Source organism: Centrocercus urophasianus, unplaced genomic scaffold (genome assembly GCF_019232065.1).
Source record: "Centrocercus urophasianus isolate 14NV4802_14NV808 unplaced genomic scaffold, USGS_Curo_1.0 seq_19, whole genome shotgun sequence".
NCBI classification, from domain to species: Eukaryota; Metazoa; Chordata; class Aves; order Galliformes; family Phasianidae; genus Centrocercus; species Centrocercus urophasianus.
Genome location: NW_024884744.1, coordinates 11414104 through 11441907, shown reverse-complemented (window position 1 = coordinate 11441907; position 27804 = coordinate 11414104). Strand labels below are relative to the sequence as shown.

At 44.2% G+C, this 27804-nt stretch overlaps 5 protein-coding genes across 12 annotated transcripts in view; 1 reads left to right on the top strand and 4 right to left on the bottom strand.

Moving 5' to 3' along the window:
* Nucleotides 1-230: 230 nt before the first annotated feature.
* NCBP2 (nuclear cap binding protein subunit 2) lies at nt 231-3554 on the bottom strand. Its single transcript, XM_042820985.1, has 4 exons — nt 3435-3554; nt 3176-3357; nt 2842-2980; nt 231-2266 (listed from the first exon to the last, which is right to left on the bottom strand). The coding sequence occupies exons 1-4, from the start codon at nt 3513-3515 to the stop codon at nt 2195-2197; spliced, it is 474 nt and encodes a 157-aa protein (XP_042676919.1). The 5' UTR covers nt 3516-3554; the 3' UTR covers nt 231-2194.
* Nucleotides 3555-3672: 118 nt separating this feature from the next.
* NCBP2AS2 (NCBP2 antisense 2 (head to head)) lies at nt 3673-4818 on the top strand. Its single transcript, XM_042820723.1, has one exon. The coding sequence runs from the start codon at nt 3673-3675 to the stop codon at nt 3958-3960; it is 288 nt and encodes a 95-aa protein (XP_042676657.1). The 3' UTR covers nt 3961-4818.
* On the bottom strand, nt 4645-7902 carry PIGZ (phosphatidylinositol glycan anchor biosynthesis class Z). Its single transcript, XM_042820722.1, has 2 exons — nt 7785-7902; nt 4645-7463 (listed from the first exon to the last, which is right to left on the bottom strand). The coding sequence occupies exons 1-2, from the start codon at nt 7900-7902 to the stop codon at nt 5902-5904; spliced, it is 1680 nt and encodes a 559-aa protein (XP_042676656.1). The 3' UTR covers nt 4645-5901.
* A 152-nt stretch (nt 7903-8054) lies between these two features.
* Nucleotides 8055-25250, bottom strand: MELTF (melanotransferrin). Of its 3 annotated transcripts, XM_042820721.1 has the most exons (16): nt 25069-25250; nt 22390-22544; nt 19442-19541; nt 18576-18758; nt 18120-18276; nt 17156-17223; nt 16234-16421; nt 15666-15846; nt 14657-14808; nt 14108-14204; nt 13118-13312; nt 11834-11990; nt 10162-10229; nt 9871-10058; nt 9258-9456; nt 8055-8225 (listed from the first exon to the last, which is right to left on the bottom strand). In XM_042820721.1, the coding sequence occupies exons 1-16, from the start codon at nt 25112-25114 to the stop codon at nt 8155-8157; spliced, it is 2205 nt and encodes a 734-aa protein (XP_042676655.1). In that variant the 5' UTR covers nt 25115-25250; the 3' UTR covers nt 8055-8154. The 3 variants fall into 3 exon arrangements, with proteins under 3 accessions (XP_042676655.1, XP_042676653.1, XP_042676654.1); XM_042820719.1 differs by lacking the exon at nt 8055-8225 and having other exon boundaries at nt 8778-9456; nt 25069-25249; XM_042820720.1 differs by lacking the exons at nt 8055-8225; nt 9258-9456 and having other exon boundaries at nt 9987-10071.
* A 606-nt stretch (nt 25251-25856) lies between these two features.
* Nucleotides 25857-27804, bottom strand: part of DLG1 (discs large MAGUK scaffold protein 1) — a 131373-nt gene continuing 129425 nt past the window's right edge. For all 6 annotated transcript variants that reach the window (XM_042820421.1, XM_042820422.1, XM_042820423.1 and 3 more), the window contains one exon: nt 25857-27600. In XM_042820421.1, coding sequence (XP_042676355.1) covers nt 27494-27600 — 107 coding nt within the window. In that variant the 3' untranslated portion in view covers nt 25857-27493. The remainder of the gene's footprint in view (nt 27601-27804) is intronic.

The window sequence follows — 27804 nt, the reverse complement described above, 5'->3', positions numbered from 1 at the left end:
ATCTCTGTCACCATTTCAAATACTTACCATTAAACACAGCACCAAACAGAACCAGTCTTTGTCTGCTGATCTGCAGCCCAGGAAATGGCGCACCAGGCCGCAAGCACACACTGCTGCCTCATGTCCAGCTTTTAATCTACCAGGAGCCCTAAGAACTTCTCAGGGCTACCGAGTGTAGATAATCTCTATTTTTGTTTATTTTTTAAACAGAATCAATGGGGAAAAAAAAATCGATTTAGTGTTGCAGCTTTATTTGAAAGTGACCTCAAGTTTTGATAGTACAGACTTTTGTACAAAATTGGCACTGCAAAAAATAAACTTAGAGCTTTCCTACAGCAGATTACATGCTGCAAGCTCATAATCAAATGAATCTACACAGAAAAAGATAATCTGCTCAACGTCTTCTTTTCAGATCAGCATCAAGTGATCCTGAAAATCCAGCTGTACTCTATGTGCCAGGAAAAAAGAAAAACAAGAAAAAAAAATCAAAAAGCCCCCCTCAACCTCACTTAATGGGAAAGGCATCTTACTGCAGTTCTGCAGTTCCAATGTACAGTAACAGTTGTGACTAACTCTATATTAGAAACATGTCAAGATTTCCAATATTATCTGATATTCCATGAAAAAAGGTAAAGTTTTACATACTAAAGATTTTAAAGACCTTTGGGAAGTCAAGGTATTTGGACAAGGCTTTATGAATTGCAGTTTCCAAAGAACTCAGAAGTCCATCCAAAAAGAAAAAAAAAATAATCCATCAGCCTTTAACAGTTTCTTCCAAACCCAGTTCATTTCAGCAGTTCATTTCACTTTTTTTTTTCCTGATGCAGTATTACAGTATCCCATCACATTAACTTGCAGTATTAATCACAGTATGATAGAATGGCTTGGGTTGGGAACTCAGTCTGGTCCCAACCCCTGCAGTAGCATGGTGGCCCCAACCAATTCAGGCTGCCCAGGGCCCCACCCAGCCCAGCCTTGCTCACCTGTAGGGAAGGGGCACCCACAGCTCTCTGGACAATTTGGGCCATTTCCTCATCACCTCTGAGTATGGAATTCTTGCCTAACATATTTATTCCCCCTTGCCCTAAGATCTAGAGGAAAAAAAAAAAATACAAGAAGAGTCCCACAGTTCTTTCACCAGTCTTACCACGTACTCCACATAAAGTAAAGCTTCTCCAAAGCTAATTTTTTAAAATTATTATTAACTTTATTTGCCATCAGGTTTCTCAAACAGAAAATCTACTCTGAGAACAAGCTTTCTCACTATACAGATAATTCCTCATACTGACTGTGACTAGGGCAAGGAAGGAGTGGGGAAGGGATTAACTGCAAAGCTTGGCTCCGTGCTACCCTTGCAGACACAGGGAAGATACTGTTCCCCAAATATTAAGGCTATGGAGTGTTACCAGACTGGAGTAAAACAGTACTACTCCAACCACGAAAATAACTAGTACTGTAATTCCTGCACTTCATGCCTCACAAAGCAAGATGGTTCTGAACCATACAGTGTCATACAACAGCAGTATACTCTGAAGAACACTGCAAGGTCTGACTTCTCCCATCTGCTAGGTTTGCTTCCCATTTTTATGATTCCTGGGCTCAATCTGGCTTGCTTTATTGTGCCCTTCAAAGATGTGTGCTTACTCAGAAAGGAAAAGCTAACTCAGAAAGTGTAAAAGGCTGCTAATTCACCAAACTCAAAGTCTGCAACTTTAAGACTACTCTGGAAATTGGAATTTCATTCCTCTTTTGGGCACATTGACTTTTCCTTCAGTCTCTGAACCATACACAAACCTAGCTTTAAGACCTCCCTCTGCCTTGTGATACTAACATAAACAAAATCCAGTGACAGAATAATCAAGTTTTTGCCAGGGAAAAAAAAAGAAGCACCATTCTGTCAAACCTTTGATTCTTTCAGTAGATTTGCAGCAGCATTCTGAGACCAAAGTCTCATGCATACTATTGCTTAAAACCTTGCTCCCAGGTCCTGTGTATTAGTGTGCTTGGCAATGTTTTGCATCCTGGTACTCAAAGAGAAGAGAAATAGAATATACTATGTGATTACAGGAACACTGATACTAGCTCCTGTAAATTTCTATTTACATGAACTTGTGTGCAAAAGATCTACTCTGTGCCTCACGACATTTACAATTGGCATTTAGTTCTCCCCTGAGGCCGATGAGTCATTCACTATTCACTGGCATTGAACAGTTTTACCATAGCCACCTCTTCCAGCATCATAGTCTTGCCGATACTCATCTCTGACCTTACAAAGGAGAAAAAAACAAAAAACGAAAAGTCTGGTAAATATATACAGAAAGGTATTTTAGCAAGAGCTTCTACACCATCAGATTATATGGTCAAACTGAGTCTGCACAAAAGTTATCTGACAAAAGAGAAGGAAAAGTGCATCATGCACAAACCCAGAATGCCAGGTCAAATACCTCTCCTGTTAAATGGTCCCTTTGGGCACTATCAATCAAGACAGACTGGCCATCATCACTGTCTCATTTTTCAGCAGTAAAACTACCTGCTACCCACCCGACTTTTGGTGAGCTGAGCGTTCTCTTTTGTGTTTTTGTCAGCTTTACATTTCCTGGGTTTATTTATATGAATTACCTCCCCAAACAATCATCAGGCTTCTGAAAATACTTTCAGTGAAATATATGAACAAAATAATTATCCTCAGCAGATAACACCACTGATAAAACACTTAGGGATTAACGTATATTATGATCTTCAACATCTCTGAAGTTGCTGTTCCTTAAGTTGTTCTGGGTGCGTCCATTCAAAAAGCAATAAGCTGACAGTCACCAGCCCCTCAGAAAGCAGACAACCTACCTGGCCCCCTGACCTCCCCCGGCCGTACTGCCGGCCCTCCTTAAATCCTGCATCCCAGTCCGTCCTTATGATCCTGTCGTCAAGCCTGGTCCCATTGATGTACCGCATTGCGTTCTCAGCATCTCCCCTTGCGTAATACCTCAGGAATTTGTTAAAGAAAACCGTGCACGGATCTGCCAGGCCTGAGAGCTCAGAGAGAACACAGAGCGATAGCAGGACAACACCCGGACCCACAGAGGCCGTGCATCGCAGGGAAGCACGAGACCAACAAAAGCCCAAGAGAAATGTTTTACTGCCCAGGCCCAGCGCCAGAACGCGGCCGGCAGAAGGATACTCGACGAAGCAGAAGCCGCAGGCGGTCTTCTTCACCTTGTCCAGCCCCATGATGATCTTCTTGATGTCGCCGCTCTTGCCGAACAGCTCGTGGATCTGCTCCTCCGTGGTGTAGAACGAGAGGTTCCCCACGTACAGCGTGCAGCTCTTCCTCAGCAGCCTTTCCTGGTCGTACCGCGTGCCCTAAGCGCAACCACAGCGTTACCCGGCGGCACACGGACCGGGATCGAGACCGGCACCGGGACCCCCGCGGCTCTTACCCGGAAGTGCTGGTCGCGGTACTGGCTGAGGTCCACGTAGGAGTCGCTGCGCAGGATGCTCAGCGTGCCGCCCGAGCACATGCTGCCGGCCCGCACCGCAGCCGCGCAACACGGCGCCCCCGCTTCCGCCGCCAATGGCGGGACGCGACGTCGCTCTCGCGAGAGCCGGTCCCTCCCGCTCGGCGGCTCTCGCGAGAACGCTCGGGTCGCGCCGACTCTCGCGGGAGCGGCGCGCAGGATGGTGCTGCGGCGGGTGCTGCTGGCGCTGCTCAGCAACCCGCACCTCATCGAGAAGCTCTCCGAGTCGCGGCCCATCCGCGCCGCCGCCCGCCTCACCGCCAGCGCCATCACCCGAGGGCAGCTGGGCGCCCGCCGGGCGGCGAGGGACCTGCAGCCCGGCCTGACCCGCCTGCGGGACGCCTTCCTGGGGCGGCTGAAGGACGACGGCCGGCCGCGGGGCTGGCCGGAATCCCCCGGAAGGGGATCGGGACCGGGACGGGGACCGGGACGGAGCAGCCGGCCCTGAGCGGCGGGAGGAGGCGGCCGTGCGGGGCGTGCGCGTGGCCGGGCCCATGGAGACGGTTCGGCGGTGACGGCCGGAGCGCGGCGACGGCACCGAACGGAGCGGGGGGACCCGAGGAGCGGCACGAAGGCGGCCACGGAGCGCTGCGGTGGAGCCGGTCACCGTGTCTGTCACCGTGTCACCATCACTTCGTACTGTGCACGGCGCTCAGCTACAAGCAGCGGGCAGGCTTACATCGAGCGTCATCCAGAATACTGTGAAGATTGTCACTGCGTGATGTGAACCCTCAAATAAAGCCATTTCTCACCAGAGGTCCTGTAACGATTCCTATCCGTGCAGCAGCGGTAGTCTACATAGTCTGTGCTTGTATGGCAGCTTGGAGACAAAGAGACAAAGCTCTAGTGATGATGATGATGGGTAGAATGGAAGAAATGTATCCATTGTCCTGATAGGCTGGGCTGCTTTGCTTTCAGTACTGTATGAACATCCACGAGACTTAAACAGCTTTGCCACATACCTCGGGGTGCAGCTGACTGCATGCTGAGGTAACCCAGGAGGAAGACTGCCATAGTTGGTATCACTGCACGTTAAAGGGGAGCCTCCCTATGAGACAGAATCCTACAATGGCATAGGTTGAAAAGGAGCACAGTGATCATCTAGTTTCAAATCCCTGCTATGTGCAGGGTCGCCAACCACCAGACCAGGCTGCTCAGAGCCACATCCAGCCTGGCCTTGCATCCAGGGATGGGGCGTCCACAATCTCCTCGGGCAAGATACGTGGCTTCCAGTTCTGCTGGTAAAATTAAACTGAAAAATTGAATCTATGATGTACTCAATAAAAGTCCATCTGATGAGACAGAAGCAGTGCATTTTCAATCTGAGTCAGTATTTGTAGTCTGGGGTCTCTGCCTGGCTCTGCTCCAGGTGACCTGTGAGTGGTACACATTTATGATTGTTGGTTGGTGCTTCATCACGACCAGGAAGAGTTTCAAGATCTACCCCATTTGTACAGGGATCATAAGTTCAACAGTTAACATAAGTTCATAAGATCATAAGTTTCAAAATAGTTATGAAACTTTATAGCTGTTTAAGAATAGCTGAAAACAGTAAGCAGGACACGGAATACAAATTCTGGCACAATACTGTTGTCCCAACTTAAAAGAGCAAAAAAAGAAATAGAGTATACATTTGTGATGCTTTTGTAATTCCTTCTGCTACTGGATGAGCCATTGGTACAGCTGCTCTGCTGCTACCCCACCAGAAAGCATGCACCCTCAGTATGCAGGTATTGGCAATGAGGGATGGAGGGGTTCATGGTGAGCACACAGTGGAGACTTACCGTGCAAAATGCTTCTTGAGAAGGCAAAATTTTAGGATTTAGCATAAATGCCTGTGCTGAAGCATCTTCCGCGTTCTAAATCTGCTTCTGTTACATCAATACTGGGGATTTTTCAGGGCAGAAATACCTCAAACAATATTTGTAACACTGGTGTCCATATCGTGTATAGGGACAGAGAGGAGGGTCCGAAATGTCAAGAGCATGAAGGTAAAACCATATTGAATCAGATGAAGTCTTCCTAGTCTAGTAACCTCTCTCCAGCAGATGAGCTAAACGCCTCATTTCAGTAGCACAGCCCACAAACCTTCCATCTGAGATTATACAAACTTCTCATGTGTATCTCACACGAAAAGAACGAAGCTCAAATCCGTTTCTGTGGTCTCTGGGTTCATCTTCTCTCATCAGGAAAATGAGTCAAGCTTCTCAGGAACACCACAGGGACTGAATGATTCACATCTTGGTAGAGGCAGCTATGCTGAGCATGAAGAAAGGGGGAGAATTGAGCTCACAACAGCACTGCCTGTGCTGAGCACAGGATTTTGAAGAGGAAGGTCTGACAGCACATTTGGGCAGCGTCAAAGTGAAAACCTAAAACATTCTGAGATCTAAAGTCTCTGCTGAGCTCTGCCTATCTGAAGGATGTATAGTCCTAACTGACTTCTCCAGTTTTCACTGAATAGGAAGGATAGCTGTGGTGGATCTTCCATTGATAAGTGTGGAAATATCAAAGTCTCATTCTTGAGCGAGACCCCACATTTGGCAATTGTGGCTCTGACTGTACCGGGGATTATAACCAAAAAGTGACAGTCACTGCAGGTACAATTGTTTGCGTGCTGTCCTACCATTTGGCAGAGGGTTTCCTCTTCAGACCCAGCCATATCAATCACTTCTACGTGTGTGTCTTTCTTCTTGATATTTAGCAGAGACCTAGGAGGCATGTAGGTGTGAGCAAAGAGCAGAGTATAGTGTCTTGGATGGTTTGAGGAGTCTGAAGAATGCAAGATGTGCTCCAAGTGAAAAAAGCATGGTATCAGTCCCCCCTGGTGCAGGCATCCAAACAGGAAAGCCCCGAGAACATTAAAAATGATAATGATGGGTTTCCACTTCACAGCTCTATTCTGTGATGCGCTGAACAGGACTAATGGCAAGATGAGAGGGATGAGAAATCGAGGCTCTTGGTGGCTGAAGAGGGAGAGAAGTGCCAAAGGAACAAAATAAAACAGCAGCAGTGTTGGCTGGCCCTCGGAATGCACCGATAACCTGGGTGGCCCACGGTAATACAATCCGACCCGCATTAACTGCTGGATGTATTTCTTTAGCATTTTAAACCCAGCATCGATGGCCAGAAGGTGTAAGATCCCAAAGAGCATGACTCCATTAACTATAAAATGTGTAACTCGTGGGTGACTTCCATGCTGTGCAAGGTTACGAGAATCAAGATTATAGCAGAGGAAGTTGAAAGGGGTCACCACCACTCTGTGATTTAACAGAGCTATGACATCGAACAGGCTGCTGTTTGTAAAGCTGAAAAGGCTGTCCAAGCCCACTGAGGTAAAATACATGGTGTCAGCTGCTATGAAGACAACGGCAGTAAAACATGCACAGGTGGTAAGTTTTAAAAAAGGGTTTATGAGAGTTTTAATGCTCTTTTGAGAGTCAGCATTTAAACCTGCCCAGTAGAGCAGGGGCATTAGTGCAAATGCCGGAAAAGTTGGCCTGTTGAAAAACCCTGCAGCTATTACAGCACCTATCAGAGGGCTGCATGCAGGTTTTGTGATGCGGCTGTCAGATTTTTTGGATGAAACCAAAACCAGCAGAAGTGCAAAGAGAAATCCTTCAAGTGTGTTGGTGAACGTTCTGGTGTAAAACACCAAAGTGACATACGATCCTGCAAGGAGGAGCAGTGCTTCCCACGGATCCGCTCCCCAGGCAGGAGCCAATCGGTGCACGCTGTAGTCAAGTACAAAAGAAAAGACCGTAAGGAGAAAGCGAGGAGACACGAGAAGGGTATAGCTGCTGACACAACGCGAGCACACATCCAGCTGCTGCAACGCCTTCAGCACCCAGTAGGCAACTCCAGAGGTCAGTAATGGGAAAACAGCTGTTCTGCAGGGAGAGCTGGAAAGGAATTCCCAGGGATAATGGACCCGTAGGTTTAAAACGTCTCCTACGAAGGAAAAAAAAAAAAAAAAGAAAGAAAAAGTAGACATATCTATTTTATTCAGTACTTCAGCGTCGGGGTACAACTCGGTGCCAAGAAGCATTGCGCTACACGGCCGCCCCCAGAGCACCGAGCCCGCCGGCAGCCTTCAGCTCGCCCTCCGTTCTCGCCCTCTCCCGGCGCCGCCACTCGGGCAGCGCTGCCGCGGGGACGGGACGCGGCCAGGAGCCGCCTGCGGGCGGAGCCGCGCTGAGGACACGAGCTCTGCCGGCGGCGGCTCTCGGGGAGCAGCGCGCCTCGGCCCCTCCCGCCCTCCCGCCGCGTTACCTGCCATGACCTCGGGCGACTGGAAGAACTCGTCGGGATGCAGGTAGCCGGCCTGCGGCAGCAGGCACCACCCCGCCCGCAGCGCAGCCAGAAGCGCCCACAGCCGCCGCGCCGCCATGTCGGCCCCGCACCGCAGGCCGCGAGGGGGCGCACGACGCCGGCCGGAGCGCCGCAGAGCGCGCCCAGTGCGCAGGCGCGGAATGCCTGGAGTCACGCAGCTGACGCCGCAGTGCAACGCGGTGCTTTTACACGCGTACAGACGGCAGCGTGTGCTGACTTCTCTTGTTTATTTCTCAGGTTACATTTATTTACAGTATGCTTTTATATATATATATATTTTTATTACGCTGAATCTCTTTACATCCCGGGATCATGAGGTGGCAGCTGTGGTCAGGAGGATGCTGCCTGCCAGCAGCATAGCAGCACGTGTTGTTAGTGCAGCTATGGATAAGAATAAAAACTGAGTGCTACAAGTCACTTGCCATGGAAGCAGGTAATCAGCAGTGAGCTACTTTGTTTCACTAACAGAAAACAGAAGTGTTGCTGACAGGCACTCAAATAACCCCCCGTAGAAGGAGGACAGCCACATTTCCTGGTGGAAACGGCAGCAAAGATTTCAAGGGAAAAGGACATGTCTCTGAAGCAGTGAGCATACTGGTTGTGGGAAGTCAAGGAGCTCAGTGGATGAACACTTTGGACTTCATCCTTTCTCCTCTGCCAGCAGGCAGTCCCTCCAAGTCTCTCTGGCTTTCCTTTTCCTCCAGTGACTTTGGAGATTCCCCCTGCTTTCTTCTACTGGGAGGTTGAGGACCTTGCAGATGGCAGGGGTGGTACTCTGGACTACAGGTGCTCTCTCAGTCCATGGCCTGTCCATCCTCTGTGCACTTACCTCTTCTGGCAGCAGAGCTCAGGAGAAACTGTTGCCTCCAGCAAGGTGAGGATAGGATAAGCAGGGATGAAGGAGTCATAACATTACCAGCAAGGAGGCCAGAGTGGATCTCTAGACAAGACTTTAATACTGCCTTCCAAGATGCAGAAATTTTCTACAGATCAAAAACCCAGTATCTATCTAACAGCACTTGGCAGTCCTTCAGCCCAGCATCATTCAACATCAGCAATGATGACAGAAGTACTTCAATTTGGACTGATCTTGTAAGCCATGTTGGCACAGTGCTGATGGTTTCTGCCTCAAATTCCACCCCATCCACATGAACAGTGGCAGCTTCCAGTTCCACCCCACTTCCCAATGAGCAAATGGTATAAGCACCTTGCCTGCAAAGTGGCAGGAAGAGGCTTTAAAATGTTAGCACAACATATTATCCAGACAGCAGCTCATCTGAAGAAAAGTTGCTAGGCCAGGAGTGGCCTGGAAGTTGCCATTTAGACCAAGTTAGCCCAGGCCCTGTAACTGACCTAAAATAATGAAGGGAACAAAAGTAATGACTAGTAGGTGTTGCTGTATTAACTTATTACCTGCCCCAGAGCACTGTGGTGTTTGCATCCCTTCAAGGGACTCAACATATTCACTCCCCAGCCATTCTGCATATGTCCTCCTCTCTTCTACTGGCACTATCTTCTCTGCAGAATCCGTAAAGATCAAGTCTTTTCCTTGAAAAGCTGAAGAATCAAACATTTTGAATCCATTTCTGTTGCTGTTATTTCCAAAATAGTCCTGAAGACAATGCAAAATATTCAGTATCAGCAAGATTAAGTGCCACATTTTTGTAGTATAACACGAATTGTTCAGTACAGAAGAAGTTCACACAACTGGAAACCCTGCAATCATTTTAAGACACTCCAGTAGATAACATACAGACTCCTGCCATTGGCAATTACAAGAGTTTTGGTTCTTGTTACTATCTGGAAAGACCTGTACTTCCATTAAGTTCTTCTGTGTAAGCATTATTGTGCAATACAGGTTTTGGCTGCACAGGAGTTAAGGAAATGACTGAAGCATAGCACGGAAATGCTCAGTATTGCTTTTAAAACTAGATTCCCATCAATACTGAAGCTAAATGCCTGCGGCAGCCTGGCATGGTCAGCCTAGACACATAACTGACCACCAGAATAAATGTACAGTTATTACCTGAGCTTTGTCCAGTAGTCCATACAGAGCAAAAATGTTGGTGTCTGGGTGAACCATAATGGCCTGAGCTGGCACCCGAGCCAGGTGACATTGAGCAAACTGAGTGACTTCAGCACGGGCCCCATTCCGGCACAGTAACTGGAAATCGCTGGACTTCAAGTCACGGGCCCAACTTTCAGTGTTCTTACCTAAAAGAAGAAACTAGTCACTGTCACTTATTGCATGCTTTAGAGCTAAAAGGTTCAAGAAAAATAACTCAATTGTAATAAAGAGTCAAGTAAAACTAAATACCATCTGTGTTCTCAAACACTGTTGAGTGCTTCACAAAGGCCACATCCCCAGCGTCCTCTGCCAGGCACCTTTATGAAATGCGAGATAGAAGTTCAATTTAGAGCATCTTTATTGGGACCACATCATTTCTAATAACTGACAGATTTAGAAATCAACCTTTCTTGCATACTTTCCTCCAAATAAATCCATTGGACCCCAAAGTAAAGAGAAGAAGCAAACCAAGAAAGGAAGCATCTTGAAATGAGAGAAAAACCAACATCACTGCAAAGTTTAAATAATACTTCAAGAATTTCAAAATAATACTTCAAGAATTTCAAGAGAGTAATAGAGCAGGAAATAGTAACAATGGGAGAAAGGACAGAGAAAGGTCAACATTAGATAAGCGAAGAAGCAGAGGATAAATGATACTCAGTGCTCTGCTCCTATTTGGTAACAACACTTTCACACCTTTTAAAACACATACTAAGTATATGCCATTAAGACTCCTTGAGTGCATAAGTGTTTACCAGGTTCTGCATATGTGTGCAAACACAAGCACTTTCATGGTGTTTTTTTTTCCAGGTTGGAGTGATCTTACTGCATACACAGATGCTGCTTTACAGCCCTCTACACTGAAGGCACACAGCTAAAATAACTGCAGTTTCTAACAGTATGTTCCTCAACTAGGTTCTGTTTCCCTAATTTCCTGAAGCAGAAGAGGCCTCATTTGCCAAGGGCATCCAAAACTTTCCTCCTTCTTCTATGAGTGTGGCATCCCATGCCAGTGAGTTTCAGGATGAATATGCAGAACAGCACAGCTTTACAATCATTTGCTGTTTCCCATGTTGTAACTGATGCTGTCCTGCACACAATACAGCAGTCATTACAGTCTGTGAAAAGACTTGCATGAGGCTTGAAATATGAAGTCAGCACTTGAGTATTTATCAGGCAGCTGCTGTTCAAGGTTCTCCTCTGAAGGAAGATGGCCACTCACTGCCAGCTCTGTTGCAGGCACCTTTAAAGATGAAGGCCAGGAAAAAACTTCCATATCTACCCAATTAATGACCCCAAATGTTGATGTTCACTGTTACACGAAGTATTTATTCAATTTTACACTATTTTTGCCTCCTATACCTTTACCAAATCATGTTTTGAGAAGGATGTGATATTTGAACATAGTTGCTTGTGCTGTTATGAAACCTATTTTGAATACCACCATAAACGGTGAGGACAGAGAAGATCCATCCCCAGTTCCCTGCTCCTGTCCTGCCACGCTCAGCACACACCCAGAGCCACCCAGTACTGCCTACTCTTTGCCCATTTCCCTGCGTAAGCTCTTTATGGATGACCTGACCAGTGTGGCAGCCTGTCACACACAATTAAAGCAGGGCTGCAGACTGGTGACAACCCATGTGCTCCTCATTGCTCTGTAAACAGAAACGGGGATTTGGCTGTTCCTCATCTGTGTGGCTGCAGGCCAGGAAGCTGGCAAGAGGCTTTGGCATGCACATACACACAGACACACCTCTTTTGCTATGACTGTCACAGCATCTTGCAAAGGGGAAGGCTGCTCCTGTTTTTAGTGGGCTGTCCTTAAAAGGAATTACGCTTCTTGCTGACTAAGATAGAGAGCGGTACCTGCTTGCACTCTGACAAACTGACAGACCAAATAACAACCACGTGTGCTAATTACCTGAAGGCTCCACTGTAGCTGTAATACCGTTCTTGGCTACTTGCACTGCATTTGTTGTTTCCACTATTATCTCCAATACACAGTTGACAGAGCGTTGATGGGTAATTATCCTGCTCAGCCGAAGGCACACAGCTGGCAGAAAAAAACTCACTCACAGCTTAAAATAAAAAAAGACAAATCAGTGTAAGTGGAAGTCTCTTCACAAGGAAGGCTAGTTACGTTCTCATGAGGCTATTCAAATACCAGTTTCAGCAGGACACTAAAATCATGAATTGTAGCTGCCTTACTGAAATTCACAAATTAAAATATTTTCAAAGTACTGCTTAACTGATTATTATCACTGTATTATTACTATGTTGCTCCAGTACTAAATAATTGAAAATAAGTGCAATAAAATTCCAGACAACAATTCCTCATTTACTGCAATGACTTCCCAGAGCTGGAGGTACCACCTAGAAGGACATACATCTGTATAGACTGCATGCGTTTCAGTGACTGTCCTATTAGTGACACTGACTGCAGTCAACATCCTCAAGCAAGCATGGAGATGGACAGGTGTGGAAGCAGGTTTTTCAGCAATAGATGATAAATCAAGTTGATTCAATTTTAAAAAGACGCTTCATCTACATTTCTGAAAATCAGAATGAACATTCACAGTTTGATACACTGGAGGCCATGGCTGCTGCTGAGATGGAGCAGGGCTGGCTACAGAAACACACTGATGGGAATCTCAACATTCAACAAAGGTGAATGTAAAATCCTGCTTCAAGTAGGAATAAATCATGAAAGGCTGCAAGGCTGGAGGTCCTGGTGGGCAACACACTGAGCAAGAGTTGGCAGCATACTTTTGTGTCAATGAAGGCTAATAGAAGTTATTATAAGGAAAATTCTAATTAGATGTAAGGGAAGAAATTATTTGTACCAAAAATGGACAAAAAGTGGGGCAAGGGCCCAGAGAGGTTGTGAAATGTCCATTCTCAGAGTTACTCAAAATTTGGTTGGACATGACCCTGGACTTTGAGATCTAACTTTGAGCAGCAGGTTGCTCTAAATCATCCCTCCAACCTGAATTAAGCAGTGACTTTGTGAAAGGAACACTTTCATGTTGGAGGTAACATTCTCAACATCGCCCCTCTATTAGCCTAATCAGCAAGCTTACAGTTTCAAAATGTGACATTAAAAAGGCAACAATCCCTTACAAAATTAATACAGAGCTTTGCAATATCAAGACTGTACTTCCCTAATGAAAGTTTATAATTGAACAGTTACTGTATGTCTTCTTACCTTGAGGAATATTACAGTCTCTGGGATTAATAAAGCCTTTCTTAATTAGCACGCCAATGGGGATATTCCATCCAGCAGTTCTCCCCAGTCCTGTGTGGCAGGATTTCTTCCCTTTCAGGTCATTGATGGTGAATGCATTGGATGGATTCCGTTTCACTAATGCCACAGCATAGTATGCATTATTGTTGTCTTCAGCTTGCAGAAACAAACAGAAAAAAAACCATGATGGTTTTCCTTAAGCATTCCCACTGCTTAATGACAGTGTGCATAACCACTACACTTCTCTGGTGCCAATTTAACTGCACCAATAATCAGCCAGTCAGGAGCTCTGAATGCACACACAGAATTCTTCACTTTTACTACTCCACAATGTTGCATTCACTCATGGCCTGTATACTTGAGCCATGTAAACTAGAGAGGACATGAAAGGATTTCATAACTCTAGCTATTATGAATACATCCCTTAAAAGCAACGTTTGGGTCAGTAGTGACTTAGACCTGTTGTAAGGAGTTGTTTTTATGTGACAACTCAAAAACTTCTGTGAGTTTTGCAGCATATTGAAATTCTGCCCTACACCCACAAACACTCTTTTCATCAATGATTCTGAAACACCAACACAATTATAGTAAGAATTTGTCTTAAACTAGAATACGCTGTGTAATTTCTGTGTCTGCATGTTAAAAATGTTTTGATTTTGTGAATATTCATTTTTCCATTTAAAATACTTTTTGCAGAGTTGAAAAGACAAATACGTAACCATAAGACTCAGGACTGCAAAAGAATGAACCTTGTCCAGGAGCAGGACAGATAGAACTCTCACTAATTCACTGCAGGAACCCAGCCCTTCCTTATTTTCTCCTCTATCCATGACGTGAGGATAATAATACTCATTTCCGCTGCAAGCAGCTTTCCCAGCGGGGCCAAGGAACAGAGCCTGTGCTTTTAGAGCTGTTTTGAAAAATAACATCTCTATTTTCTGACGTTCTTACCAGAGAAGCTTTCTCCAGCAGCTGGTACAAGGCCGTATGTCTTCCCAGCAATGTAAATATCAGCTCCACCCAAAGCTACAACATCAACTTCTTTTTTCTGAAAAATAAAATAAAGTTTACAATTTTTGTGAAAAAACAGCAGAGATCTTCCCTTCCCTGCTACAATGACAACTCCAGCATCATATCCTGCATCTCAGCAGGCAGGTCTGGTAGCCAAAGAGCAATCAGAATGGCTTAGGTTGGAAGGGACCTTAAAGATCATCTAGTTTCAGCCCCTCTGCCACGGGCAGGGTTGCCTGCCACTAGATCAGGCTGCCCAGGATCCCATCCAACTTGGCCTTAAATGCCTCCAGAGATGGAGCAAAACACTTGTTACAATGGAAAAAGCACCAGGGTTCAGGCCCATTCACAGGATATGAATTGCAGATCACCTCCTTGAAATCCAGTATTGCCTGCTGATCACCTAAGAGCACATCCCTCTAATCCTACCTACCCAGCAGAGAGCAGCTTGTGTTGATTGGTTTATTGCACAAGGATCGTACAGCTTACCTGGATCATCTCCATGCATTCTTCTTTTGTCTTGGCTGAAATACACTGGATTTCTGGTTTCAAATCCTTATTCCTAAAGGCAGTCCCCATTTCACCACATTTCCAAATCTCCTCAGTGGAAACAACGCACCAGTTCAGGCTTTCTGGCAATGCTGCACGAAAATGGAAAACAAATACTACAGCTCACTTCCTTTGTAAAAGAAAAGGAGGCATACAACTGCACCTCCATCACATGTCCTATACGCTATCAAAATATTTACTTCTGTGTTTCCTTCCTATTCTCTAGCTCAGACATACACCTAATTTGGTACCACTGAGGTCTCCAGACTGGAGGTATGTCCACACTACACATCCATTGGTGTGAAGGAGCAAGAACTCTTATGAGTGCTGACCACTAAGCACAGCTGTAAGATATTGATTATTTACAGTCTGCTGTCACAAGAGTGCAGTAAAAATACACCCTGAACACAGGTTCCCTCACAGCCAGCAGTCACTAAACAGCCCTCAGAAGAGGCAAGTCCTGCAGGTGGGGGACTTTGCCACAGCACAGGGCATGTCTAGGGGCTCAGCTGCCATGATCATTAACCTGTGTTTCCAAGTGCACCAGAATGCACAGCAATTCCTTTTTACATCCTGCTGACAGCAGAGAAGATTACAACAAACACATCTGATTTTACACAGCAACATATTACTGCAATTTCCCCTTTCTAGCAGGTGAGAAATTGAGTTCTAGTTAGCAGTAGTAACCTACTAAATTCATGTCTCTCACACACTCCCAAAAGGGTAGGAAATGTCTGCAACCTGTGGCACAGCACAGGCCCATTTGCACAGGAAAGCATTCTGCAGTGTAATACCATTTCTAGGTAAAAGCCACCCTTCCTCCATACTTGAAGATCAGATTGGCATCTTGCCATAAGACTCAAAGAATCAGAAGATGACAGCAGAATAAAGATGGTCTCCATTATCCACTATCTTTGTGCACAGTTTTGAAGAGAAGAAGACAACTTACTGTTGGGGTCACAGCTCAGGGCCTGCATGACATGAAGATACTCATCACCCAACCATGCCTGGTAATTCTGAGATGTGACTGCAACGAGCTCTGTGGTGGAGTCTCTGAACATAAGGTTCTGGGCACTATAGGCTGTGGAGTCAAACATCTCAAACTGGGTGCCTACACCATTAAATCTTTGCTGTAATGTTAAAGAAAAAACACCTGTCACACACACCTCTACCTGCTGCCATACTTCTGTGATGACTTCGTTTACATGCAGGAGAAAATCTCCTGCCTACATAACACACAAAAAATTAAGGTTATCCTTATGGAAGATTTACAGGTTAGGAATTGACAGAGGAAAAGACAAGCATAAAGACAAAACAAAATCACCCCTCTTAGGTAATTTTCAGTGACCGTGAGACTTTGAGGGCAAAAATGAACTCCGCAACTCCCATCAGGGCCCTACTGATGTTGAGTGCCTCCCATACTGTTTCAGACCCCATAGAGCCAAAGGTACCCAGATATCTTCAGCTCAGCCAGTGGGTGAGTTGTAATGGATTGATAAAAAAAATCACTGTCCTACTTGTCCCTGGTTCAGGAGCTGGAAGACAGCTGTCCCATCTGTGTCCGGCCGTACAACCACAGCACGAGCTGGGACTCGGGCCAGGTGGCAGGTTCTCCACTCTGTTACATCAGCCGTGCTGCCGTTGCGGCACAGAAGCTGGAAGTCCTTGGAGCGAAGCTGCCGGGCCCAAGTAGAAAGAGTTCTTCCTGAAAACAGACAGAAAACGCTGACAAAATGGATATTAGGCAGGTACATTTCTGATATTTCTGAATGCAAGCCTGCTTCAAGCATCACATCACATGTGGAGCAGAACAGAGCTTTCCTAAGCTTCACTGCAATACTGCTGATTGTACAACGTATCCCATGCATGTATACGGCCCTTCAGACTTGTACCTCCAACAAGATACACAGAATAACACTTGTGAGACTGCACTGATCTATACCAGGGTCTGCAGTGGTACTCAGAGCATCCTTAAGATTAGATCTAATACTTCATTTTTAAAATTACTTTTCCCTGCTGTAACTGATGGTTGAACAGGCCCACAACATTAAAACACGTTATGCTCAAGGCAGAGTTCTCAAAGTGCCAGACAGGGGAGGCCACATCTTGTCGATTTCCTGCTTGGCTGGGCACAAGCAACATATTTATAACAGCCCAGGTACAAAACTACAAGTTTAGAGCTGCTTAAACTCTCCTTCCAAAAGCAGCTGAGGATCCCATCTCTCACCTTTACTGAAACTATCAAATGTTTGGGGAAAAAAAAAAAAAAAGAATCACATGGATTCATCTAACTCCTAGTGCATATATATATGCGTGCATCTACTTCCACTATTAGAGCATTTTTGCTCATTCCTCAGTTGAAGGTAAATCAAACATTTGGCATTACAGTGGCATTGCAGGCACTGTTCTGCAGAGCTGCAGCCACTGTTCAACACTTACCGTCGGTATTTTCAGGCACTGTGCTGTGCTTCACAAAAGCAACTTCTCCAGCACCTTCAGCCAAACACCTAATAAATGCAAACCCAAATACAAAGATGCATTATAAAGCACAGCTTCCACGCATCAAGCACTGCGGGCTGGCAGCCAGGGGGCTGCACGCTACGTTCCATCAGCCAGCAGACACTGACCTATTTCGTTGTGCTGAGAATTTAGCTCAAGGCAGGGACCAGTGGCTGACAGAGCATGAAGTAAACTACTGCTGTCATTTGGTGAACGTGGACAACATGTTCTGTGCTGCTTGGGACAAACACGATGACCTTCTTTGTCCAGCAGAGCTCTGTCTAATGCAGTTGCACAATCTTTTGAGGAATACGAGTAAATTATACCTCTGCTCTGTCAGTGCTGTTACTTGGGGGCTGGGAACTGCAATGCAGCACACAGACAGGAAGAAGGGAAATACAACAAAGCGTGCAAAAATGGGGGACAGAGCAAACCAGTAAGAGAATTCAGTGCAACTGAAGGGAGATAACTGAAATAGCAGGGTAGGGTGGCAGATAACTGATAAGAATTCAGTGCAATTGAGGTGAGATAACAAACAGCTGGGCAGGGTGGCCAGTCAGCTATCAACCTCCAAGGGCCATCCTGTTTTACAAGGAAAAATGCAAACCACTGAAACAAACAGACTTTTGTCAACAGATACCAAACAAAGCAACAGCAGAGGGATTGCCCTGCCCAGTACAAATGCTAGATATCTAATTTTAACAATCAGGTATTAATACCTGAAATAGTGGCTTCAGAATTACTTTTGTTCAGTCTCTAGGTTTAAATCATGGTTATTCTAACACTACAGCAGGTTTTCTAACAGGATCAACTGAAAATTCTCTTGCTGCAGTTTCCTGCAGCATTGGACATATGGCTGTGGATACAGCACAGCGATAGAAAGAGACAGAGCTGTGATTTTTACCTGAAAGCCCCACTGTAGTCATAGTACTGCTCTTGTGAATTTGCTTGGCATTTGTTCTGCCCAGATGAATCCCCTTTGCAGAGCTGACAGAGGGATGTGGGATAGCTGGCACTGTTGGCTCCAGGAATGCAGCTAGCACTGAAATAGTCACTAACAGCTAGAAGTGAAACCAGAATGAGACATCTTTAGCAGTGAATGAACAAGATCTCATTCGAGAATATCTGATCAGTACATCTCTGTAGGGATAAGCCATTCTGTTCTTAAAGTTTCCAAGTTTCAAACAAACTTGTCGTTTCCATCAGACCTGTGTTTGGTCTATTTCATCTTACAAGGAGCAGAAAAACCACCAAGAAACAAAACAGCACAGAGCCACACGTTTCTGCCCACGTGCAGATGTCCCAGGAACGTGCAGAAAGACGCTGCCGAGGAACAGATCTCTGTCCTCTCAGCTCTCACCTTTCGGGAGGTCGCATCCCATTGCTGGCAGGCGCCCGCTGTCCATGAGGTAACCCACGGGCACGTTCCAGCCTGCAGTTCTGTTGATGCCCGTGTGACACGAGCGGACGCCCTTCAAGCTGTCGATGGTGATGTTGGAGCCCTTCCTTACCACAGCCACGGCATAGTATGAAGTTCCAATCTCTGCAGCACAGGGAGAAACAGAAGCAATTAACTGGCTCCCCCACACACAGGCAGTCACACTGCTCCTGTCTTGACTGTGGGTACATGTCTCCCCCAGCACCTCTGTGGTGTGCAATGTCATAGAAAAGGCCAAAAGCAACTTGGAACAGGAGGCGAAATGAAAGATACTCAGAGAATCATCCTGAGAAGAAATTCTCTGTGGTTATAAATATATTTGGATTGGATTAACACCAAGAAAATTGATTATCCAATAGATAGTTTAATTCTCTTTTAGAGAATTTTTAGATAATTCATAGCATTAAGGTCTTAATTAACTCAACTTAAAGGTCTTAAGGTACTGTAAAGTCATTTAATCTGACTTACGTGAATCAGAAACCATTCAAGTCCATTCATCTCTGACTTGTGCTCATAAACTAACAGAGACAGCTGGCCACTGGATCATGGGGACGTTTGGTTTTGAGCACCCAGGGTCATGATGTACTTAGTGGTAGGGCTGGGCTGCTGCCCTCTGTTTCCCATTTCCCCCCATACTTAATTATGGACAGGAATACCCACACATGAACAAATGACCTAAAGTTTGGGGTCTTCAAGTAGAGGATCCCAAAATACAATAGAAACAGTAGAAATACATCAGAAAAAAAACTTGTATTAGGTGACCCAAAAGTTTTTTAGTCTGATTATACCTTGATCATATACTTCCCCAACCACAGGTTTCAGTCCATACTCCTTTCCAGCCTGGTAAATCCAACGACCATCCAGTGTCACTGCATCTGCCAAGTAGTCCTGTGTAGACACAAGGTAAGAATGCATGTTGAAGCTTAGAATTACACTGGATTTTATGTAGGCACACACAGGACCGAACACAGCCGCAAGAAGGAAAGAACTGCTATGCATCCTTCTGATCTGCTGAACCTGTGTTATCTGTTTATTGTGTACTGAGCCTAGTGCCCAGGAGACAGCACCTCCAACAAGATGAAGTATGGCCAAGAAAACAATCAGCTGACTGATACTTTGCATTTCTAAGGTGATGCCAAGCTTCTTAACCATTTTGCTTTACCTCTGGTTCAGCACTTGAGAGGATAGTAGACAGTATCCCTCGGCAGTATGCTGAGCATTGGGTAGAGTAGGGCTAGGACTAGTAGAAAGCCATTTTCTCCAGGCTGATCCACATAAAATGCGAAAAGGGATCATCTGAGAGTGTTGACAATTCACTGATGTTGGCACCTATGTCAGATTTGAAGATGCCATGTAATTTGAAATATATAACTGATTTGTCTCAAATGAAAAAAAAAATTACTGATTAGCTGAAACATTACATATCTTGAGAGCTGTTTCTCATGAATGAAAGGGGAACCAATTTCCAAGGGAATCTGTAGAAGAGTTGGTGTTGGGAGATATTTGCATTTTAAAGAGCAGATGCAGTCTGGAATAACCTGATCCAATATTCCACTGGGGAGAGTCAGGGCCCAGGACAACAATTTGGGAACCAAACAGGGTCTGTTGTTTAGCAGAGATACCTGACAGTAAGAATTGGGAGTTAGAAAGACCTGTTCAGCCTGGAGAAGAGAAGGCTGCGGGGTGACCTCATTGCAGCCTATCAATACCTGAAGGGAACCTACACCCACGAGGGGAGTAAACTCTTCAAAAGGGCTGACAACAGCAGGACTAGGGGAAATGGATCCAAGTTGAAGGAGGGAAGATTTAGGTTGGATGTTAGGGGGAAGTTCTATACAAGGAGAGTGGTTGGGCCCTGGAACGGGCTGCCCAGGGAGGTTGTGGATGCCCCGTCCTTGGATGTGTTTAAGGCCAGGTTGGACAGGGTCCTGGGCAACCTGATCTGAATGTGTGTGTTTGGTGGCCCTGCTAGGCAGGGGGGTTGGAACTACATGATCCTTGAGGTCCCTTCCAACCCGGGTGATTCTGTGATTCTGTGATTCTGTGACCTGACCCCCAGGGAAAACAAAAAGAGCCTCTGGTAGTGGTGGTGGACAGGAAGCAGAGCAGATAGAATGGGAAGGGCTGCCCACAGGAGACCACAGCTGTGTTATGGGTATATTTTTCCATTTAAGGCGGCATTTCTCAGATTGGAAAGCTGAGCCTTTGAGCTCCCATTAAACAAAAAGGCTCCTATCAACAGCTTGTGGCTAAACTTCAGCATATAAGTCACGGGACAAGAGAAAAAAATACCTATTATTGTATTTAACCTTAAGCAGTTTACAGGCTACAGACCTTAGCTCCTGTAAATACGTACAATAGCAGCTGAAGTGGAATAGCGAGAACAGTGTGAGTAGTTCTGTTCGTAGCAAAGATTTTCTCCTACATCTAACAAAAGCATGGGACAATTCCACATGATTTTTGATACAGTGCAATGGGAAGTTAATTGTTTTCAGAAGGACTTCATTTCTGTGTGTCACAATACTTGAGAATTACCTTTAGAGGTGTTTAAACACTGCTAATAACTATGGCCAAATTAAACATTATCAGGTTTCTGAGTTTAATATTTAGACATTTCTCAATTTCTAAGCATCTTCAAAGAAAAACACGTTATCCATATGCTAACACGTTCACAGAACTAAGTCCAAGTTGGGAAGTGCTATAAAACAGCATATCTTTGCCTGCTGAGCCAGTGTGTCCCACCCCCCCTTTTGGCCTCAAGGAGCAGAGTTCAGCACAGATGCAGAGTCAGGTGTTCCATGCAGCCCTACACCGAACAGAACAGCTTAAACATTTAGTAGATTATTAGTACAAGAAAGAAGAGGTGTCAAGGACAAAGCCTTGCCTATAGTAAAGATCCATTTGATCAGAAAGCTACATACTCACGCTATCCACCCGCAGGTTTCTGAGTTCAGCTAACCAAGTTTTATAACAGCAAGCACAAAGAGTACAATTTATGAACATATCCAGTCATCCTTCTCTTCCCTCACACACTGCCAGTGAAGACAATTGTGATCACCAACCTCCAACCTTCCTTGAATTTCCACTTGTTATTTCTCACTCCCTTCTAAGGAGGGAATTGTTACCCAAACACCATTTTGCAAAGCTGAGCTTTTTGTCCAAACTGAGCATGCTGAATTAATACAGTTAGGTTAGCATGCCCTCTGCTCCTTCTGCTCACTGCTTTGTCTACCTCACGTACCCTGTTTTGTATTGACATTTGGCTCGACACTCATCTGTATATACAATAATTCCCATGGGAGGCTCTGAAAAAGGAGAATTATGCAGAGTTTCTCTGAAGACAATCTACTTAAAGGCTCAGCAGCACAGCTTTAACTGCTGTCTCCATCCTACTACTCCACCCCTTCTTAAATATCTGCTAAATAAATCTAATACAATTCCCAAATCAAAGATCAGTGTTTCAGAAAGAACGTTTAAGACGTTTGCTTGTGTTCCTAATGACTGGCCATATGTGACTAGCTGTAGAGAAGACACAGTGCCATGCTGGAATTCAGTTCCATATGTACATCTCTATGTCTTAAAAAGAAACGTATATATGCTTTGATTTTCCAAAGACATGAATGTTATGAAGCTGTTTGGATGAGACACTCATTGCAGACCTCTGTACATTGTGATGTGATTTATTATTAGGCACGCAGGGCAATTAAATCACTGACATCTATCATTTACAACTCACCTTGATCATCTGGGCGCAGTTAGCAGCTGATTCTCCCTCCATGCATTCCAAAGGGGGAAGGATGCCAGCCCCGGCAAAGGCGTTACTCATGTCCTTGCACTTGGAAAGCTCTTGGTTAGACATGGTGCACCACCGCACACGTTCCAGGCTGAGAGCTGCAAACACAACGCCAAGAGAAAATCTTACTAAAAAAAAAGAGAAGTAACAGGTAACAGATTCTCAAAGGACCAACCTTTCATTTTATTCCTTCAAGAATGAAAAAAATTAAAAATCATTCAAATCATTCAAATCATAAAATCATTCAAAAGCGAGCTTTCACACTTCTGCTTTCATTCAGTTTAACAAGAATACTGGTTAGTTGGACTAGAACAGGATAGGTTCAAGTCTGATACCGAAACTTGATGGCATTTATGCCACGGAAACATAGGTACTCTGAAGGTCACAGAGGCCAGCTTGCTCTTAAAGCCTTGAAGAATATGGCATGGAGAGGACTGAGAGAGGATCTTCTCACTGCTTACAAATACCTAATGGGCAGGTGCCAAGCGCACGGGGCCAGGCTGTTTTCAGTGGTGCCCAGCAACAGAACAAGAGACAATGGGCACAAGTTGGAACATAGGAAGTTTCATACGAACACAAGGAAAAGTTTCTTTAGTTTCAGAGTTCCAGAGCACTGGGACAGGCTGCCGAGAGAGGTGCTGGATTCTCCTCTGAGATACTGAAGATCCACATGGATGCTTTCCTGTGCAATCTGCTGTAGGGAACCTGCTTTAGCAGGAGGCTGGACAGCTGATTCTGAGAGATCCTTTCCAACTCATGGGATTCTGTGAAACCTTTGTATTAACCATTGGAAGCTGTGGGTTTCTGAATTTCTGTGCCAGTGTTCTTTTTACAGAAGGGCACAAAAGTCTTTGAGAAGCTCAGGTTTGCTTTCTGGAGCCACCCTGCAGATGTGCGTGGTACCATCTGTACAAAATGGTCATTTAATATGAAGAAAAATGGGACAATTCTTTTTTTATTTTGCAGCTGCAAAGAATTCTCCGGAACAAACGCTAGGGTCAGATGTGTTGTCAAACAGATGGAGACACATTTAAGCCATACATACTGCAAAAGAATAATCTTTGAGAGCACTCAGTGCTGCAAGAGCGATAGTCTGCAACTGTCTGCTCAAGATGTCCTGGGACACACAGAATCTTTCTACTGAGCCAGAAGTTTTAAAATCGTTATTTGAAATGACAGGCTACAAAACCAAGGAGGTTGAGCAGAGACCAGTGTTGCTGGTTACAACCTGAAGACCTGTCCCTTTTCTCGTTGGACTGAATAAAAAACAACTCTAGGAGCTGAAGCCTCGCCACTAGGCTTGCTATGAAAACTAGAAAAGTAAACTTGTCTCTTCAAAGCACTCTTTCATGAGAGGTTGTTTCCACAGTCACCGAAAGGGAGAGTCAGTCCCACGAATGAACAGAAAGAAATGTACCACAGAGTCATGGAAAACAGACACCTTATGGAAACTCAACATCTGCCTCATTTATCTGAGTGAAATCTTCTCCATCTATTTCCTGGGGCAGGAAGAAAAACCCAGGTTTTCACTGATGAAGGCTTCCTCCTCACTCCTCCCAAATATAAGCAACTTGAAATTTGCCTCTCAGCATCTCAGCATATACAGATAAGTGCCATTCTTCAGCCTCAACATTCTGGCTTTAGATACAAACACACTGCAGGTAATGCATGAATCGTATGAAGAAATCACTAGGCACAGATATACGAAACATGAAGCAAAGCTCATTCAGCCCTACTGTCAACCACAGTAGGGAAACAGCAAGAATCTGTTCCTCACTGCCTACACATCACCTGAGAGATGCACTTAATCTGCCCCTTACAAAACTGCTGGACATCACCCAGGATCTGAACAGACGCTTTCCTGTAACAACAAATCCCCAAACAAGTTAACCCATCTGAAGTAAGCTCGAGCACAGACAAGGTCTGTACTCAGACTATCCTTCTGTTGCCAGACAAGAACATGTTGAAAGAGCAGGCGAGACTCTGAACCCAAGTTAATACACAATCTTGGTCCAAACTCCTTTGCTGAAAGTAACACCGCTGCATTGTGTAACATCTTCTCAAAGGATCTATTAATATTAATAACTATCAAAGGCTTTCAATAGAAATAATTAAAAAAGGAATATATTACGATAATTTCAGAACCAGAATGTTTTTGTTATTTTTTTAAATTTAATAGATTGCAGAGTCTCTTCAGAAACAGCCTCTGTACCTCTGGTGAAATTTAAAGCATTCACCACTAGAACTTGAGAGTGACAGGAGAAAGCCAGCACGTCACACATGTCCTGTTGAGTAGAATAAGGTAATTTGCTATTTATTTATTTACACACAGGAAAAAAGAAGTGTTACAGAACTGTTCACATCTGTGAAAAACGGAGAGTGTGGAACTAGAAGTAGATTTAGTGCAGTTAATAAGGCAAGACACACACGACATTCAATACATCCTTTATATTCTTTATATTTTGTGGGATTTTTTTTCCCTATTTTTTCTCTCTATTCCTTTTTTTGAGCATTTGAATTGGTTTCTCAAGTGGTACTGGTTTCCCTCTGCACTCTCAAATCACAGATTACTCAATCCCAAAGATACCATGCCAAGGCAAAATAGTTTGTGGAGATACTTACCAGCGTGAACCAAGAGAAGGAAGAAGACATTTTCAGAGATCTTCATCTTAAAAGCGCTGGGATTTGTGCCTTTTCCAGCCTTCAGAACTCCCACAGATCAGTGCTTCTGCAAGTTTGCTCTCCCCGCTGTGCTTCTTGGTGAAAATCAGCAGCATTCAAATGCAGGTGCACTTTGTTCAACAGTTTATCTTGCTTACTTTGGCACACGTCACCAAAGGGAAAAAACAGCCTACCTCTCTGCACGCTGCCCTCATGCTTGGAAAAAAAAAGTCAAGACTAGGAAATTACAAAATATTCAGTGCACCAATGAAGTTGTTACCACTTCAGCCCCACCTACAGACTTAGATCAACAGCTACACTGACTCACAGGGGTAAGGTGAGGCTGTGGAAGGGAATCTTCACCTCGAGTTGTCTGAATTCCCTCTGTGCTGCGGCTCGAGAAGTAAGAGTAGATTCAAGCTAAGCGATTCATCTACATACTGCATTTCCAAATACAGAAGGATTCTCAAAAATACTGCATGCTTACTTTAGCACAGAAAAAACAGAAACAAACCCACAGATGATTTTAGGCCATACACTGGCAGCCGACACGTGCCTCAACTCCTGTAAGCGTCCCAATTAACACCAGCAACATTTTTTGTCCAGCGTTCAGAGTAATAACTTCACTTCCCCCAAATCTGATGACCATTATTCCTCTATCACATCACCTTCATTTAAAGCCTCAGCCAATTATTTTAAAATACTACACCACCTGTATTTCTTTGGATGAAAAACACACTTGACAAATACATTGTACAATGAAGTTTATTAGCTGTTCTCCTCTTTCTAACAAATGGAATGGATAGTGTTAATAATTCTTTACAAATCAAAGCGAATGTGGTTGTGTGACTGCACTGTGACTGCCATAAGTACATCCCCCTCATCAACAATCAGCCTCAAATAAGCAATGGCAGGTTCCACATCATACGAGAAATAGAGATTTTCATTACTGAAGGTAGTTCCATGTTTTGCTACAACATATTTATAACATTCTGCACAGAAGTTTGTGCTTTGCAAATGGAAGATCTCGCACCTATGCAATCCAAGATGAACATATACAGAAAAATAAAATGCATCTTTGACTCTGAATTCTCCCTTTGGTTAAGACATGCATATTACAAAGAAAAACAGAAAGAGACAAACACCTGAAATTCCGTAGAAAAGAGGAGAACTCGCACAGATTTTTTTTTGTTACTAATAATTCCCTGGACTTTTTGCCCAGCCACCACAGCCCATTTGACTTCATGTGATTAAGGAAGGTAAATTCTAATCTGTATTTTTATTCAAAACAAAAAGCTAGGAGTAGGTGGTAAAAGAAAAATATATATTTTTATATATATATATTTATACGTGTGCGCAACTATGTAAAGAAAATAATTCCCATAGTTACAGAGTTTAGTTAAAGAAAGTTTAATATATATATATATTTATTATAACAAAATAGGCAGTTATTGTGGGTAAAATATTCATTAAAATCTGACCCCTAAGAACACACATTTTTAGGCTACGAATTGCTCTCATTGCCCCAACAACCATCTCTGCAGCTGTTTTCTGTATTAGTGCCAATGGAAATTTGGCATTCCTCTGAAAATACAAGGTTTCCTAGCACCTAGACATGTTTTAGGCTCAAAAAGTGTAATGACCATTATCTATAAACAATTTCTGTAAGACACTATAAATAGTGCTGCACGAGGAAGATTAAAAACATTACACATCTTTATCCCTAGCAATTTTATTGGCAAAAAAATGAAAAAATAGATTGTAAGAATATCCATATGAAATTATGGAAATGAATATCCCTTGAGCAGGAGTGATGGGAGTTAATGAAAACGTTAACTCAAAATTTGAAAGTTTCTCTTTAACTGCCTGGAAAGAAAAAAAAAAAAAAATAAATCTGTGAGAATAGAATTTAACTCAGAAAATAAAACCTGAAGTTGATTGCGCTGACCAAACCATGCTATTAAAGTTAAGCGTGCAAAGTTACTCATGATTTACAACTTCCTGGAATACAACTTTTCTTTCAATTGTTATGAAACTTTAAAAGAATGTCTATAAAGCTTTTTTGAAAAATCTCTGAAAGTTACTTTCCCTTAAACATTAAGGAATTTTACCAAGCAATCCCCTCCCACCCCCACCCCAAAGTAATAGCTGGTCAGGCCATTCCACTGTCATGTTTGAAAAATGGCAAACCAACAACACACAATAATACAAATTATTTAAACTAAGAGAGACATCAAATTTAAAGCGTTATGGGAACTGCAGAACGTGATGGTTAGGGTATGAACCACACTGGGAGGAACTAGAGGCAGGCTCCACTGGAAGGGCTTAAGAGTTGTCAGATGTAGTGGGTGATATCAGTTAGAAAATGGAAAGCAAAAATCCGTTTTCATAATTTTTCCTTTGCTGGAACCCAGATGTAAGGCCCAGATTGTTCCTCTATGATCTGTTTCACTTGGTTGTAGATTTCTTCCAGTGTGTCTCCTTGGATAATAGCTGCAAAACACAATGTGGCAATCCGGAGTCATCTTTCTCTGCTCCTTACAGAAACCAAGATGCTCTAAATCAAGATGTAACTTTCTCTCACAGGGCAGCAAAGGGATTTTGGATCACTGAAGGAATGGATGCCTACTGAGAACTATGATTCCTGTGCTTCTAGATGGACAGACGCTGCTGACAGTTGTTACAAGACACACAAAA

What these genes read in the sequence shown, in the direction of transcription:
- NCBP2 (XM_042820985.1), bottom strand. Translation starts at nt 3,515, where the DNA reads ATGTGCTCGGGCGGCACGCTGAGCATCCTGCGCAGCGACTCCTACGTG. An exon ending in ACCGCGACCAGCACTTCCGG is followed by an intron (nt 3,358 to 3,434) that starts GTAAGAGCCGCG and finishes GGTTGCGCTTAG; the next exon opens with GGCACGCGGTACGACCAGGA. An exon ending in TGCGGCTTCTGCTTCGTCGA is followed by an intron (nt 2,981 to 3,175) that starts GTATCCTTCTGC and finishes CAAATTCCTGAG; the next exon opens with GTATTACGCAAGGGGAGATG.
- NCBP2AS2 (XM_042820723.1), top strand. Translation starts at nt 3,673, where the DNA reads ATGGTGCTGCGGCGGGTGCTGCTGGCGCTGCTCAGCAACCCGCACCTC.
- MELTF (XM_042820719.1), bottom strand. Translation starts at nt 25,114, where the DNA reads ATGAAGATCTCTGAAAATGTCTTCTTCCTTCTCTTGGTTCACGCTG. An exon ending in AGTGTTTGAGAACACAGATG is followed by an intron (nt 10,059 to 10,161) that starts GTATTTAGTTTT and finishes TTCTTCTTTTAG; the next exon opens with GTAAGAACACTGAAAGTTGG. An exon ending in GACTACTGGACAAAGCTCAG is followed by an intron (nt 9,457 to 9,870) that starts GTAATAACTGTA and finishes CATTGTCTTCAG; the next exon opens with GACTATTTTGGAAATAACAG.
- PIGZ (XM_042820722.1), bottom strand. Translation starts at nt 7,902, where the DNA reads ATGGCGGCGCGGCGGCTGTGGGCGCTTCTGGCTGCGCTGCGGGCGGGG. An exon ending in GTCGCCCGAGGTCATGGCAG is followed by an intron (nt 7,464 to 7,784) that starts GTAACGCGGCGG and finishes TTTCCTTCGTAG; the next exon opens with GAGACGTTTTAAACCTACGG.